Source organism: Mangifera indica, chromosome 2 (assembly GCF_011075055.1).
Source record: "Mangifera indica cultivar Alphonso chromosome 2, CATAS_Mindica_2.1, whole genome shotgun sequence".
Classification (NCBI taxonomy): Eukaryota; Viridiplantae; Streptophyta; class Magnoliopsida; order Sapindales; family Anacardiaceae; genus Mangifera; species Mangifera indica.
This window is the reverse complement of record NC_058138.1, coordinates 8361890-8378349: the sequence shown is the minus strand read 5'-3', so window position 1 is coordinate 8378349 and position 16460 is coordinate 8361890. Positions and strand designations below refer to the sequence as shown.

Genomic DNA, 16460 nt, shown 5'->3' with positions numbered 1-16460 from the left:
CGACGACGACCATCATCTTCACTGTAATGACATTTGGCTGTTTTCCCCCACCATGCACGACGACGAGTTGATGACAGTGGACTTTTCTACCAAAGTTTAGTTCTTCAAGCTTGACTCTTTTTGCCGATAAATTTACTATGAACTTTGAAATTCACTGTGGCTGACTAGATGAAGGCTATGATTCAGATTTGAATGAAAATAGATGACCAGATGAAGCCTAATCGAAAGTTAGAGAAAGGGAGAGAAGAAAAGATACTTCTGGAAGAGGAGGCTTTTTTATTTAAAATGAGCTACTACATTTTCGTACAGATATTTGGCTGTCCAAAATTCCAGGGAACCCATCAATTTCTAGACATTTTAATTGAAACCATGCATTCTCACATTCTGTCCTTATGCATAGATTTAAATTTAATGCGTTAAGAATATATTACCAGGGAAAATTTATTTAGATTTTTGGCCAAACGACTATTTACCACCCAAAGTATGCACTTTTGTCAAGTTTCCCCCATTAACTTTGAAAATACCATTTATCCACCCATGGATTGTTAAATTTAACGGAACTCTAACCCCTGGAAAATTTATCTTTTTTCCCCCCTAAAATTTTAAAAACTAACAATTTTCCCCAACCCAAGTTTTAAAAAATAGCGTTTTTCCCCTTAGGGTTTTCAATTTTTCAGAGTTAGTTTTTCGGAGTCGTTTCTTTCTCTCCGGTGACCTCCAGGCGACTCCTCTTCCTCTCTGGCATGGCCTCCTTCCGACGATTATGTTAGGCACGGTCGTCGATTCGTCTTTGTCAGAGACAAAGACTCTCGACGAAGACAAGTCGTCTTCGTCGACGATAAATTCCAGGACCCCTGCCGGAAGGAGGCCACACCGGAGAGGAAGAGGAGTGGCTTGGAGGTCGTCGGAGAGGAAGAAACAACGTCGGAAAACTAACTCAGAAAATTGAAAACCCTAGGGGGGAAAATACAGTTTTTTAAAACTTGGGTTGGGGAAAATTGTTAGTTTTTAGGGTTTGGGGGGAAAATAAAATCAAATTTAAGTTTATTTTTAATAATACAGACAAAATGACAATTTTACCCTTGAAACCGTTAATTTTAACTGACCACAGGTGGGTAAATGGTATTTTCAAAGTTAATGGAGGGAAACTTGACAAAAGTGCATACTTTGGGTGGAAAATAGTTGTTTAGCCTAGATTTTTACATAAAATTAAAAATTTGATTAAATTGATCGATCAAAATGATCTGATTAATTTGATCATAATCAAATCTGAAAATGTTTTATAACCCGATCTGATTTTTTAAACTTTGGATAGAGTGACATAATTCATACTCGCATTTATTGCCCTTATTGGATCGTTTTCAAAGATATTACCATAACTTTTTGGCAAAATTCAACGGTAAACCGTACCAGTAATACTGCTAAAATTTTGTTGGCTTTATTTCTATTTCTCTTATGAGGTTCCTTAAAACATGAGTAGCATCACCCGCCAAGGAAAATTGGTTTTCATTCATTGAAAATTTGTTTTTGAAGTTAAGCCAAATTAAATCAAATAGTTTGAATAATTTAATAAATCTGAGAGCCAATCAACCTAACTTTACCCTCAACAAAAGAGGACAGCAAAACACTATATGCTCTGAATCAATCTAAAGATGAGCCAAGAATAACAGTACCAAAGCACATCAAAATCTAAATCTAAATCACTAGAGAACAAAACCAATTAAAGCCCATGCCTGGCAACACAAAACACACATGAACTACAAGTCAAAAATCCTGAGACACAAGAGAAACCATCAACCAAAATGGAGAAACTCAAACTAAAGGAAATGTACATAGCAGTATGTCAGAATTCTCTCCCTGCAGAACCCAAAGGTAGCCCTAAAAGCTACTGAAAACAGAGGCATTGCAACAAGAAAAAACCTATGAACCAAGCTCTAGAGGAATAGGGCAGTTTAGTACATAAAATAGCTAGGTAGGTCAATATGGGTTAAAACAGAAAAAGAAATTATTGCTATAGTTGAAACATGAATTATAAAGCTCAAAGCGCTAACTAGGGAACAATAATATGTACAAGAGTTAGTGGGAAATGGGTTATTTAGGCTAAAATAAATTTTAAAAAAATGTATGTATCATGTCCTTTGTCAATACATGCGACTTTTTATTTCGCTTTAAAAGATTGAATGACAAGTTCTAGGATTTTTGAGGCACTTGAAAATATACCTAAGCATAGCTAAACTATTCTATGTAAGCATACATAATCTTGAAATGGTGACCACATGCATAACAAAAATTCGAATAACAAATATAAAAATTGAAACCTCTTCACCAATCATGAACACTCCTCACATTTTATTGATGTATGGTTCATAAACTTTAATATAATCCCAAAAGTAAAAACATAACCACATATTGAAACTAGTACAAGGAAAATTTGAAATTTGTTTGATGCTATATATTTGTATTTTACTACAACAACTTTGAATCCTGAAATTTGGCAATCCTTTATGACATTGATCTTCACACCTTACATGGTCACTCACAAGCAAGTACCTGCATTGCTAAAGTAGGAATGACATTAACATATAATCATACAACATTAATAATCAATAATGGAAAAAGAAGATGTATAATTAAACCAAATTGACCTTATGAAGGCACCAATTTTTGCTTAGGCTTCTTATTACATCTTCTAGTCCTCTCACATCTTTTAGTAGGTCTATTAATCATCCTTAGAAGCCATAGAGGTTTTCCTATTGTGAACACTTGATATCTAATGAATAAGCCAAGGGGTAGTCCGCATCCAAATCCCATCATAAAAACCTTCCATTCACACCAACTTGAATTACTAAGCTTTTCACCATGGAATATTGATGATTTTGGTTGTGCTGCCTCATCAATATTACATTTGTTGGTCAATATAAATCCATACAAGCTTGGGTTTCCAATGTATGAATCATTCTGGAAGGTCTCAAATTGGTTCCCTTGAGGTATAGGTCCCACAAGTTGATTTTGTGATAAGTTTAACTTTGCAAGAAAGGTCAAACTGACCAATTGCGTTGGAATCACTCCAACAAGCTTGTTTGAAGATAGATCTAAGGCTTCAAGTGCAGTCAAGTCTCCCAATGATGATGGAATATGACCAGTTAGGCTATTTTGAGAAAGATTGAGAAGTCGAAGTGAATGAAGTTTTCCAATTGAGCTTGGAATTTCTCCATGAAAGTAGTTGTTTGAAAAATCAATGGCAGTAAAAGTAGTAAGAATTTTTTCTAGATGGATTCCAAAACCTTTAACTACCATCTCCACAGAATCTTGATAATATGAAACACCCATATACTTCAATTTCTTTTTCTCTTCATCAAGATTCATCATAGCTTTTAGATTCTCAAAAAACCTTGCCGACAAATAGCCATCGAAATTGTTGTGTGAGAGATCTAAGATTCTCAACATTGGGAAACTATCATTAAATTTAGAAGAACCCCAAACAGAACCGTAAAAGTTGTTGAAATGAAGAACAAGAACTTGTAACTTGGGAAGATCTCCCAACCAATAAGGGAAGTTATCATTTATGTCATTGTTTCCAAGATCTAAAACTTCAAGTCTCGTACAATTAACCAAACTTTGTGGGATTGGCCCTTCAAGTCCATTACCGTTGAAGTTAAGTGTCCTCAAATAATTGTCTGGTGCAAATGCTTTAGGAATGTTGCCATGTAGTCTATTTTTTCGTACATCCAAGACTTGAAGACTACTAGAGTTTACAATGCATTCGGGAATTGTACCATTCAAGTTATTATTTGAAAGATCTACAACTTCTAATCTATTCATATTGCACAACTGAGGAATCTCTCCTGTCAAATTGTTGTGTGACAATGAAAGAAACCTCAAGTAATTAAGTGGTACAATTGGAAATGGTGCTTGAATGAAGTTGGAATGAAGGTTTATATATTCAAGATTTTTCCATGGAAGGTATTCTATGGTTGTAAGAAAGTTGTAGGAAAGATTTAAGTGGTACAAACTTTCCTTTCCAATGTTCCACATCCATTTAGGAATTTGACCATGGATTCTATTTTCAGAAAGGTCTAAGTAAGTCAGTTGGTCTGATTTCCTTAAAATATCGGGGAATTCACTCAAGTTACAAGCAGGTAATCTCAACATGGTAAGTTGTGGAAAGGAAGAGTTGCCTTTGAATGGGGTGCTCAAAGATAGATTGACATGAGAAAGGACAAGAACTTCAAGTTTTTTAAGCTTTGAAAACAAGTGAAGATCAGTGGCACTAGGATTGTCTAAAGAAAGAGAGAGATGAGTTAAATTGACAAGTTCAAACATTGAACTTGGAATTGATCCATGCAATCGATTTCTATGTAAGCAGAGTCTTTCCAATGATTTACTGTGAAATTCATTTATAGTGCCTGTTAATTGGTTAAAACACAAGTATACATGTCGTAACGAAGGTTGAGTGAATAACCAAGATGGCAAAGACCCATTGAAAGAGTTATAATATAAATAAATATAAACTAAATTTGAAAGGTTCCCAAGTGAGATAGGTAATAACCCAGAAAGATTGCAGCTTGAGGCACCAAAATGTGTCAAGTACTTGAGATTTCCAAGAGAACTTGGTAATTCTCCAGAAAAAGTCGTGGAAGACACATCCAAAAACTTGAGGGGGCTACTCCAGTTAACCCTTGGGAAAATAACTGTCAAATTGTGATTATTTACTAAATTGAGGGTTTTTAAACTTGGTAGGTGGAAGATGCTATTTGGAAAGTTTCCTTGCAATTCACAAGAAGAGAGACTCAAAAGAGATAAAGAAGAAGATAAATTCATGAAGGAACTTGGTACAACGGTAGACATGTTCACATCATCAAGATGAAGTTCTGCTAATTCGGTCAAATTTTGAACTAACCCCTTCAAAGAATTTGTTTCAATTGAAAGTTCATCAAAGTAATTTCGGGAAAGATCGAGAACAATCAATTTAGACAACTGGGCAATCTCAAAAGGAATTTGACCTGAAAAGTTTGAGTTTGAGAGATTAAGATTCGTCAAACTAGACAAACGATGAAAATCAGAAGAAATATGAGAAAGATTGAAATCATTAAAAGCTAAGTTTAGCCTTTGCAAATGATTCAGAAGGAAAAGACTAGTGTTTGAAGGAATACTTCCATGAAGCCAGACACAACTAAGGTCGAGATCAATCACATGGCCTGTTAAAGAATCACATGTGACACCATCCCATAAGCAACAATCTTTATCCTCTTTCCAAGACATCATTTTTGGATAAGAGGGAGGATATGGCTGGAACAAATCACAAACAGAGGAAGAAGTATTGATGAAGGAAAAGTGTTGCTTAAATTGGAGCAATGCATAACTCTGGTCATAAGAGCAGAGTGTTGCAGAACTTTGAGAACACAAAAATAACAACTGAATGCATAGAATTTGATAAGCCCACATTAGACAAGCCATTCTTCTTGAATGATGAAACCACAAGAACATACAGGGTTGTATATAGAAAAAAAAAAGCATGAGTCAATATTGTCACCGTTATGCTGTTATGATGTCACAAATTCTTTTTTGTTATTTTAATTACTAATAAGAAATAGTTATTGAAGAGCTTCTTACCGTGTTAATTAAATTACTTTGTTTTAAAAATTCAGTGTAGAGGCAATATTTATTTTAGCTAAAATTATATTACACATTCTTAGTTTCAGATATTTTTGTTGACTGGCAATTATTCAAAGTCCAAGTATTATTTTCCAAGTGGATCATGCTAATGTGATTAACATGTGGAATATTCACACACTGAGAAACACGTTAGAAGACTTCTGCCATAACTTACACAGTGGGTATCAATTAGTCTTGGTCTATTAACTATAAAACAATAATATCTTCATTATTGATTCCATGCTACCATCATGCATGACGTTAGAAATGGGCAAGAAGACTTCTCCAATTGCTTTCGATCTGTTTACATTTTTTCTCTTGCATTCTTATGCAAATGCAAATGCAAATGCAAATAGAGTTAGATGTTAAAGGGAAAATACCAACTACACCCTTATTATTTAGGAAACTGCTTTGGTGAAATGTTTTACTGTATTTTCCAGTTCGCATAATATCTACCAAAGAAACATTCATTCAAAGAAGCCTATCACTACTATATGGTATGTAATATGCAGTATTTATTATTATTGTCTTTAAATTTTTTAAATATGATAAATTTTCATTTGAATATTTTTGTGTAAACAATTAATAGGTGTAGTTCGTTTCTGTCAAATTTCGTAATTTTATAAATTGTATAGATTTGATCAAAATTTCTAAAATCTTGAACTCTCCAATCTGGAAATAGTTAGCAGTAATCATGGTTTGTGGACGAAATTGATTTTAGAGAAGTCTTTTAAATCCATTTTAAGTTGGATATATTTAAGTAAACCATTAATATATCTAGTTCAATTCCGCCAAACTTCATAATATGTTAATTTGTAAATAGTAACCAACTTCAATCACCATGGCATGAAGGCTGCAATGAATCAGGACTACTAATACTGCAAAAGCAGACTGATGCCGAAAACTGAAACATGGATATAAAGTTAAGGTGCACAGCAAAAAGTAGAATGAGCTGACAGAAGAACCTAAATCATAGCAATCAATTAAATATCACAACCTCAGCCACCAGAAAATGAGAAACTTTCTGCAGCAACTACTTTTAAATGATCTGCAAAGTGAATCCAAGCATATTGTTGAGGAATTCATATCTGAGTACATAATCATTTCTTTTTTTACTTTGATACATAAGATTAACAAAGCTGATCCTAAGAATTCAGTATGCTGTCATTTTGGAGATTGCTTGATGTTAAGCTTTAGATATAAGGGCACTGATTGATGATCGATAGATGATATAACATAATGAATCGATAAATAAGATATAAAAAGGATACAATGCACTAGTAAACACATCCATTGTAATTGAAACTCACCTATTGGCCTCACGACTGTATCCAATGACATGCAAGCTCTAAGGAGTTGCCGCTTAGAAAGACAATACACATTGAAGGAAAGAGCATCGTTGTGGCTTTTGGATCAATCATATGGCACCGAGAGATCCTCTTCAAGCTTCTTGCCAAGAGGAGATTCTTGAATTTTTGACAGATCATATCTATTGAAACATAATTGTAAGGAGCTTCACTGTGGTACCAGTAATGCGCTTGATCTTTTCAAGATATCACCTACCGAAAAATGAATAAAAAATAACAGTTGAAGTACTAATATTTAAGCATGAAAAATAAATTATTATAAGCTCTAGTTCACTGACCTCCTGAAGAAAGTCAGTTACACAATTTCTTTGAGGACACCTGAATCCACAGTTCTCAAAAAATTCTACAACTTGATCGTGTGATCCTTGATACACAACCTTTCCTTCTGCCATCAAAATGATGTCATCAAAGAGTTCAAATGTTTCTGGAGCTGGCTGAAGTGAAATCAATATGGTAGCATCCGTGATATGCAACAGCTGTTGCAGACAAGCAACAATCTGATATGCAGTTGAACTTTCCAAACCATTTCATATTTCATCCATAATTAAGGCTTTTGTGGGACCAACAATCATATCTCTCCTGCATATTTTAATGAAAAATTAATCCTATAAGATTTATAATAGAATGCATCTAATCCTTAGAATAATCTATTTCATAAACATTACTACCAAGTGGAGCAGATGCATTTTTGGAAAAATTACTTTTAGTCAGTCTCACTTTTCGACCTCAAAAGATGCCCTCTTCTCATCTCATCTCCCACCATTGTGTCAGCACAGATATCAAGTCCAAGGACCTGGGAAGTCACCAAGACAGTAAACATTTTAACTTAAAGCATTTGAGATATGGTTACAGCTTCAAAAAAGAGAAATACATTTAACACATGATCCGTTTTAAGGGTTGTTTTTTGTCCTTTGGCAGAAATTGTCTGCTATAACAACCTTTGTTATGAACATTTCATACAAGTACCAACGACATAGAGAACAAAACATCAGATTTAAACTAAAAAAATATGCTGAACATACCTTCATGTAAGTATCTATATCTGGATCCGGCACAATTCCTCCCTCCTCTCTTTTATTGACCTCCATCATCATATCTGCACAGGCAAGGAAAAAAAAATAGTACTGTACCTATCAACTACTTGTAGGAATTGATAAGTTAGCAATGACTAATACATCATTGAATTAAATTTAAGGAAGCCTACTTCCTCGGTTTCCAACACCAAGACATCAGGCAGAAAAATCAAGTGTTTCCCTCACAGCCATTTCTGCTATATGCAGATCTTCTTGGCTTGCATAAGCTGACATTTTCTGGGGAACAAACTCATCCAACTGGTAACCATTGTAAGAAACTTCTGTCGCCTTTGAAGAAAACAGAACCAAAACTGAGTACATTAGGACATCAAACTTAGATAGCAGAAAATAGAGAAGAAAATTAGCTAAAGATATTATTTATTTCCTTTCATCTTCTATCAAGCTAAAAGCCTAAAAGTAATTGAACATATGGCTACAAATAGACTTGATCCTCTTTGAAAATGTAACAAGGTAATCTAAAAAATTGCGCTAAATTCTCACTCTGATATGAGGCAGAGTTAACCTTGGTTTTGTGCAGCAATATACAACCGTGCAGTACAAGAGTGAGATATAATCAAATACTAAAATTAGGAAACCTATCAATGATGTGCAGTTGTGATGCTTCAAGCTTTCCTTTCATGATTCTATCAAGTTTAAGCAAGTTAGATATTTAGTTATAGATTCATGCATATGACTGACAGTCAAGATGGTAACATTCCAAATGAATTTCTGAAACCTTCAGACATTTGTCAAGAGTTCCAGAGAGAGCCTTTAAAAGGGTGGTCTTCCCACCACCTGGGGGCCCAAGCAGAAGAGTCATCCTGCAATAATTCAAGCCATTTGGTTTCATATCTGCGGCGGCCTTTCAAATTTTCCTTTAAAAAAATTCTACCAGAAAAGAGGCTTTCCTCATCACCTTCTGAAGCCAAACAAAATTCAGTCTGTTCTCTGATGGAGCATCTCAAATTGGATCCTTTCCTAGTTATCTATCAATTTAACTAGAAAAGTCATGTGCAACAACAAATTGTTAAAAATTTCGTATAGAGACTGGCTGACTAGAATCCTCCACATAATTGATTTCACAAGTTGCTAAGGAACTTAAATGTAAGAGATTTTACTTAAACTATGCTCAGATTCCACCAAGAGGATATAAAACACATAGTTAAGTGCCCAGCTCACATCACATAAAAAGAGCAATAGAAATATTACAAAAAATGTAAATATATAAACCTCCATATTGCATGACAGGTTCAATCACAAAAGGTCTTCAGAAGTCAAGAAGCACATGTTAGAATTAGAAAGGTCAATTTATCCTTTGTAAGTAAGTAACATCAATTTACAACAATCCATCGGAAATCCACAATGACAATTCAGCTACATAATGGCTAATCCGTATGGTTGACCCAGAGGGGATTATGACAATTTATTAATGGAGTTAATTTTACAAACAATAAGTTTTTCATATTACCTTCTAGGCTTAAAGATACCACTTATATCGTTAATGATAGTTATCCTAGCTTGATTTAACTTTGAACCTATAAGCTTCAGGATGACCTGTGAAACAAGGTTCAGTTTCAACAAAATCATTCAAAACTACAAGTAAGCTGCATCTTAAAGAACTGTCAACCATGAAAAATCTAAGGCAAGGACAAATTAAAGCTCTCTGCGTTATATTTATCAATTACAGCCAGATAAGTATTGTTATGGATTCAGTTTACAGCTCCAAATAAAATGAAGATACTTATAATGTTTAAGAGAATTCAATAGAGTTGGGATGGGTTTTGCATGAACAATCTCACAATCAGCTGCCACACTCAGATTCTTATATCTCACCTCTATAGTTGCCAACTCCAAACCAACTCTACAATTTTAAAACAAGATAAACCAGTAATTGTTAAACGCATGACAGACAACTACTGCATTCAAGTCTATTCAAACTCAGAAAAAGAAAATATATGACATTATCGATCTTATTAGCATTGAAATATAAAGTAAAACCAATATGAACAAAGCAGATTGACACTAGCTTTATAAATACTTCAATTAATTAGCCTCATTTTAAGTTAATTACATTTGCTCAATTAGATGCTGAGTTTATAGATGAAAAGGCAAGCCAATTATTCGACATATCAAAAACTGAGCTTCCAGTAAGAATATAATGTTAGAGAGGAGAGGTAACTTTATATAAGGGAAAGGCTTTGTGTGAGAGAATTATTTAAGAGGAAGAGACTTATAATTTTTTGATTCATACTCTTCAAATACAAAACAACTAGAGTATTTATAGGTACAAGGATGACTTTTAAAATCTTAAATACATGAACCTAACATTGAACTTGTGCTACTAACATGAATCATGTATGAACATGAACTTATGCTATGAACATTAAACTTTGAGTTGCACAAACATTTAACTTATATCACATAAGATGTACCTAGAAATGTGTTCATGAACTTGTCCCATGAGATGCACCTAGAAATATGTTCATGAACTTGTGTCACATGAGACACCTAAAAATCTTCAAATTAACCTTTAACGTATAATTAAAGTTAAAAACTTTCCAGCAAGCCAAACTAATTAAAACACAAGTATTTCAATTAACTTATAAATACTTCAACCAAGTAGATTTCTTCCAAAAGTGAACTACATTTGTTCACATTTAGTTCATTTTTAGGAAGACCACAATAATAATTTGAGCTTTCAGTGATCATATTAAGTAAACTTACAAACTTGCTGGGAACTCAGAATAGTTATAACAGAAGTGCTTCAATTAAATACATTCCTTTCAAGAGCTAAAACCTCATAAGACCACCATAAAAAACCAATATTTCAACAAGCACGTTAACAAAGACACAAACGTGGCAACAACCCAGATCACAAAACTCCAAACTGAGAACATACACAAACACTTACAGCTCAATTCTTTCTCTGATCTTCCTCAACGACTTCAAATTATCATGCCCAATATGCTTAATAAGCTTCATGATAAAGGTTGGTGGTTTGGAAGTTTATCCTCTGGCTTCTACTCTTTTAATTATTTGTAGTGATTATGGTAATGGATGGTTTTTTTTTTTAATAAATTTTTCAAATCTATTTTTGCTTTTAAATTGACAAGTGGTTGGATAAATTACAAATTTTAAAAATATCAAAAGTGTTAATAAAATTTTAAGAGATTTTTTAAAGCAATAATATTATGTGTGTAATTTTGGTATATATTTTATATATAAATAACGATGTGTCATCATATGATTGAGTTTTGTTTTATCTTTAATTTTTAATTATTCAATCATATGATGACACGTCATTATTTATGTATAAAATTATCTATAAAAACTGTGCATATAGTATTACTTTTTTTAAAATTCAAAAAAGTTTTAGAGTGATATATTTTTTGATAGTTAAAAAAAAAACAATATCATTTTTAAAAAATAAAATATAATTTTTTAAGATTAGTTAGAATTTAGATATTTTTAAAGGCTTTAATGATAAATTTTTACACCAACAAGATATTTTGATAATTTTATATTTATATAAGTGTTGATAGCAGATTAATAATTTCAATAAAAGAGTAAAATAGCCATTTCTTAAAAAATCAAACATAATTTACTAACAAAATTGGATGATGGGGGGGGGGGGGGGGGGGGGGGGAATTTGGCTTTTTAAAACTTAGGATGTGAAATAGTGATTTGGCCATAGATTTATTAATGGTGAAACCTATCAGCATGTGAAAGAAGATAGCAGTTAATTTTGGATAAGTGCTTTCCTGGTAGAGCCATCCTGCCATAATTCAAGCACATTTTCATGATAATCCAAAAACTTTTTAAATTTTCTCAGTAGGAACTTCCTGCCAGAAAAGAAATTCTTTGAAAATGTTGATGAAATATTGTCAACGTTGCTTATATTTATGTGAATCTGTGAATATATAAGATATTAAATTCTTACAAAAAAAAAAAAAGTCTGACTTGCAAAAGTTCATGAGAGGTAATATCAAATTACATTGATCAGTGTTATGTATACATATTTTTAATATATAATTTAAGTATACAGGTGATGTGTCTTCATATGATTGAGTATTATTTTATCTTTAATTTAAAATTATCTAATCATATAATGATATATTATTTGTATATCCAAATTATTTACTGAAAATATGTACGTGTAATTTTATTGAATTAGATTGAAAGATTTTTAAATTTTATGACAATTTTGTCCTTGTGCTTAATTTTTAAGGAAATTTTTTGTTTTTCATGGAAAATATTTTCCCACTCACACATGACGGAAGACCCAAACCAAAAGTTTACACGTAGAAATCTCATACAGTAGTATGTTTTATACTTAAAAATGTGTTATACAACCTTGCGAGTAACCTACACTTGGAAGTTTATTACTATACATTTGTTAGAAATAATATAGTTGCTTCAACCCTTATAAAAAATATAAAATATTAGTCTCGTTGTACTCCAAACTTACTCAATATCACTAGCTCCATTTAATCTCTTAATTATTATTGTGTTATTTTTTTATGTATTCATGATCAAATCCATTTTTTCTCATGAGTGATAAGATCGACAAACCAATGAACACACACAATATATATCCATACCATATTGAAAATTGGAGATTGTCTCATCTCTACATTCAATTGAAACATTCCAAAAATGACCTCCTTATTTATAGGATTGTAAGATAGAAATAAAATTTAAAGAATATGAAAATGCGAAAAACAAGTTTGAAGATAATTTGATGGAATTCTTACCGTGGTGATAATTGAGTCTCTTGCAACTAGAATAAGAGTATTTGTACAAGAAACTACACCAGGACATTCTTCAATCGAGCATAATTCAAGTTAAACCGAGCCGAACACCCTTTGGCTCAAGTTCGACTCTAATTAAAAAACGAGCCAAATCTTTTGGCTTGAGTTTGGTTCGAATTTTAATCAAAGGAATTTGAGTCTAGCTAAATCTAACCGAATGTACTTTCGAGGCCAAGCTGGCTCAGATCATATCTAAGCCTACATCAAACTCACGAGCTTGAAAAATTTCAATATAAATCGACTGAAATGATATTATTTTGATTAATAAGTATTAAAATGATGTTATTTTAATTTTATTCCTTTTTTGCTTGGCTCCCTCAAATGAGTCAAACTTAAACAATTTTAAAATAAGCTTAAACTTAATTTCACTTAAATCAAATTAAATTGAATTCAAATTTAAACAAACTTAAATTTAACTCATTTTTAATCTAATTTAATGTTAATTTCATAAGTTCATAAAAAAATTATCATCAAGTAACTTCAAACAATAATATATATTCTATTATATTAGCAGGTTGTAAATTGGTTACTATATAGAAAAAAATTATAGGTTATGTATTATTCTGATTTATGTTTAGTTGAAGGGATAAGAGGCTAGAAGCTTCATATGGAAGTGAATATATTTTTATTAAGGCCAGAAGACTTATAATTGTTAATTTTTAAAAATTTAAATATTTATTTATCTGTTGATTTTGATTGTTATTATTAGGAGTAAAATCGACATCTATAAATTTTATTTAAACTCATATTTTAAAATTACTCATAAGTTTTCAAATTTTATTTCTACCCCCTAATCTCATATTTTCCAAATTTAAAAATTGACTTCCCCCTCCCCCCTCCAAGTCTAAGTTTCAGCCCCTCATAGTTTTCACATTTGTTGCCCCCCAACTTTCTAAAAAATTTCAATTTCACCCCAGATTTTTATCTCCATCATTTCTCTCTAATGATTTATCTTCCATCAGCAGAGCCTTGATCTTCGGCCTCCCAACCTCTCCTTTCCCTCTCCAATCAATGAAGATGGTTGTCTTTGTTTGAGGTGAAAACGACAAATCTTCATCTCAGATGTAGACGACCATCTTTGTGAACCAAAGAGGGAAGGGAGAGGAAGGGGAGAGAGGCCAAGAGGGAGAACATCGTTTGAAATCAAGACTCAACTGATGAGAGCAATTGATGAAGATAAATAGATGGCGTGAAATTGAAATTTTCTAGAAAGCTGAGGGGTGACGTATATGTGAAAAACATGAAGGAATAAAACTTTAAATTTAGGGGGAAAAAGTCAATTTTTAAACATGAAAAATATGAGGTAGGGGGCACAAATAAAATTTTAAAACTTATAGATATTTATAAAATGTGAGTTTAAATAAAATTTATAAATAACAATTTTACCCTAACATTAACAACCAAAATTAACAGATGGGGGGGAGGGGGGGGGGGGGGTATTTGAGTTTTCGAAAGTTAATATATATGAGTTTAGGTTTTCATTAAGGGTGGGAATAAGTCTTTTGGCCTCATTTTAATTGAGTTAATTTTTTTTTATAAATAATTTAAATCAAGGTTTCACAAGTGTGATAAAGATTCGAATCCAAATCTTTTCACTGAAAATTTTAATATAATTCCAATATTTCACTAATTTTACTAACTTTTTCATCTTTTCAGGTGAGTTAATCTGAAAAACTCAAAATCTTTAATGCTACTTTCTAGCAATGCTAATCATGTCATTAATGATGCATATTTGTGCTTTATTTGATTTAGTTTGATTTTTATTAAAAATCTCTAAAATTTTGTTAAAAAACTCTCTATCACTAAAATGGCCAAATTTTCTTAAATCTCTCAATCAATTTTTAATCATGTTTAACAATTTAATATTTTATTTTATTTTTACAATTTTTTAATACTTTAATAATGAAGAAACTCAATATATTTCAAAGAAAAAAGGTGGTTAAACAAATGAGATGAATTCATTTTTATAGGTTCAAATAGGAAGAAAAGAGCTCATCACTATAAGAGAGATCTTGTAAGAATAAATTAAAGTAAAATCAGATCTCTTATATTTGGGGTGAAAAGTTAGATTAATATTTTTTATTAAATTTAGGGTAGAATTATTTTTTTTTTTAACAATTAAGGTAGAAAGGCCTAAGTCTGCTCTGAACTCAATTCTTCGTAGTTAGACTAAATACATGGAACTTGAAGTCCATTTCATAAAAGAAAAAGTAACAGCCAGGATTCTTGCATTTGAGTATGCACCATTGGACTTCCAAGTTGCAGACATTCCTACTAAACTTTCCTCAGTATCCAAATTCAGTAGTCTAAGGGAAAAACTGAACACAGTTCATAAATTGGGTTGATTGTTTATTAATGAGAGCAACAACTAATTTTTTTTCTTGAGATTTGGCAATAATTCAGGGAAGATCGTTCTTGTGAATTGATAACAACTGAGCAGGGAGGATTGTTCCTGTGAAACTGATCACATTTAAATTAATAGAAATCTCTATTTTATAGACTCTCTAATCTAATCGAAAAGTTTCACATAGAAAGACTTATCATTGAATAAACCTTCATTATGGTTTTTATTTATTTGAAAAGTAAATATAAATATAGATGTGACATAGTTGTATAAAATAAACTATTAATCTCAGATGCTAATTAAGATTACAAATGCATGCTTTCAATATTTCAATAACAAAAGTAAGCACATACTAGAACAGTCATACCCAGCTCGATGTGTAAACTCACAATGTACTTTACATGCCTCGAAGTCTCTGTGCTCATCTGAAACTTTGGCCTCTAACATCCCACACGCCATCCACAAAACGATTGAATAAAGCAAGCACAAAAGTAATGCCCTACGAGGACTTGTTTGATAGCCCATCATCTTGAATTTTGTAAGTTAATTACTTGCTGTAGAGGGAAATAATTTATACAAGTTAATGATGAATGCAAAGCTGTTTACTTGTTTTAATTTGTTGGAATTAGCTTTTGTAACAATATTCATATTCTATAAATAAGCTTCTTTTTATCCCAAAATTTATTGGTTTTGAAATTAAAATTTTGTTCTACTTCAACTAATTATAACAATAATTAGACAAGTGTTCAAGCTAGGTTTCTCAACAAGTAGTGGTATTTAAAATTAGGTTCAGTTTTGCAATTTGTTGTTGTTGTAACTTAAACACAATACTTCTTTATCACAATAAACTTAATTAAGGGTAATATTGTGAGTTCAAATTGATGTTAACAAACATAAATTGAGTGAGGGAATTTATCATATTAATTTCCTATATACCCCTTTCAAATGGGTAGTTTCAGTTCATTTCTCTTCATTTTATTTCACTTTGGTTAACTTTATTTTGAAATAAATTTTGTTGAGCGCCTACAATATCGTCTTAATTGGCCCTAATTTCATACATTTTATTTTTATTTATGTATATTCAAATGAGTTTTGAATATTGTTGCTTCTACAAGAATTACAGATCATCGTTTTCACTGGATTATTTGTTTAAAATGTTTTATCATGGTACCATTTAAGTGGATAACTGTATTTCATACATTTTATTTTT

The 16460-nt window shown here is 31.9% G+C and overlaps 1 protein-coding gene and 1 pseudogene across 1 annotated transcript; both read right to left on the bottom strand.

Moving 5' to 3' along the window:
- Positions 1 to 2646: 2646 nt before the first annotated feature.
- LOC123208520 (receptor-like protein 7) lies at positions 2647 to 5265 on the bottom strand. The gene has a single exon (XM_044626055.1). It carries the CDS (start codon positions 5263 to 5265, stop codon positions 2647 to 2649), a length of 2619 nt encoding a protein of 872 aa, XP_044481990.1.
- A 1300-nt stretch (positions 5266 to 6565) lies between these two features.
- On the bottom strand, positions 6566 to 7713 carry LOC123209099 (annotated as a pseudogene).
- Between the last annotated feature and the right edge of the window lie 8747 nt (positions 7714 to 16460).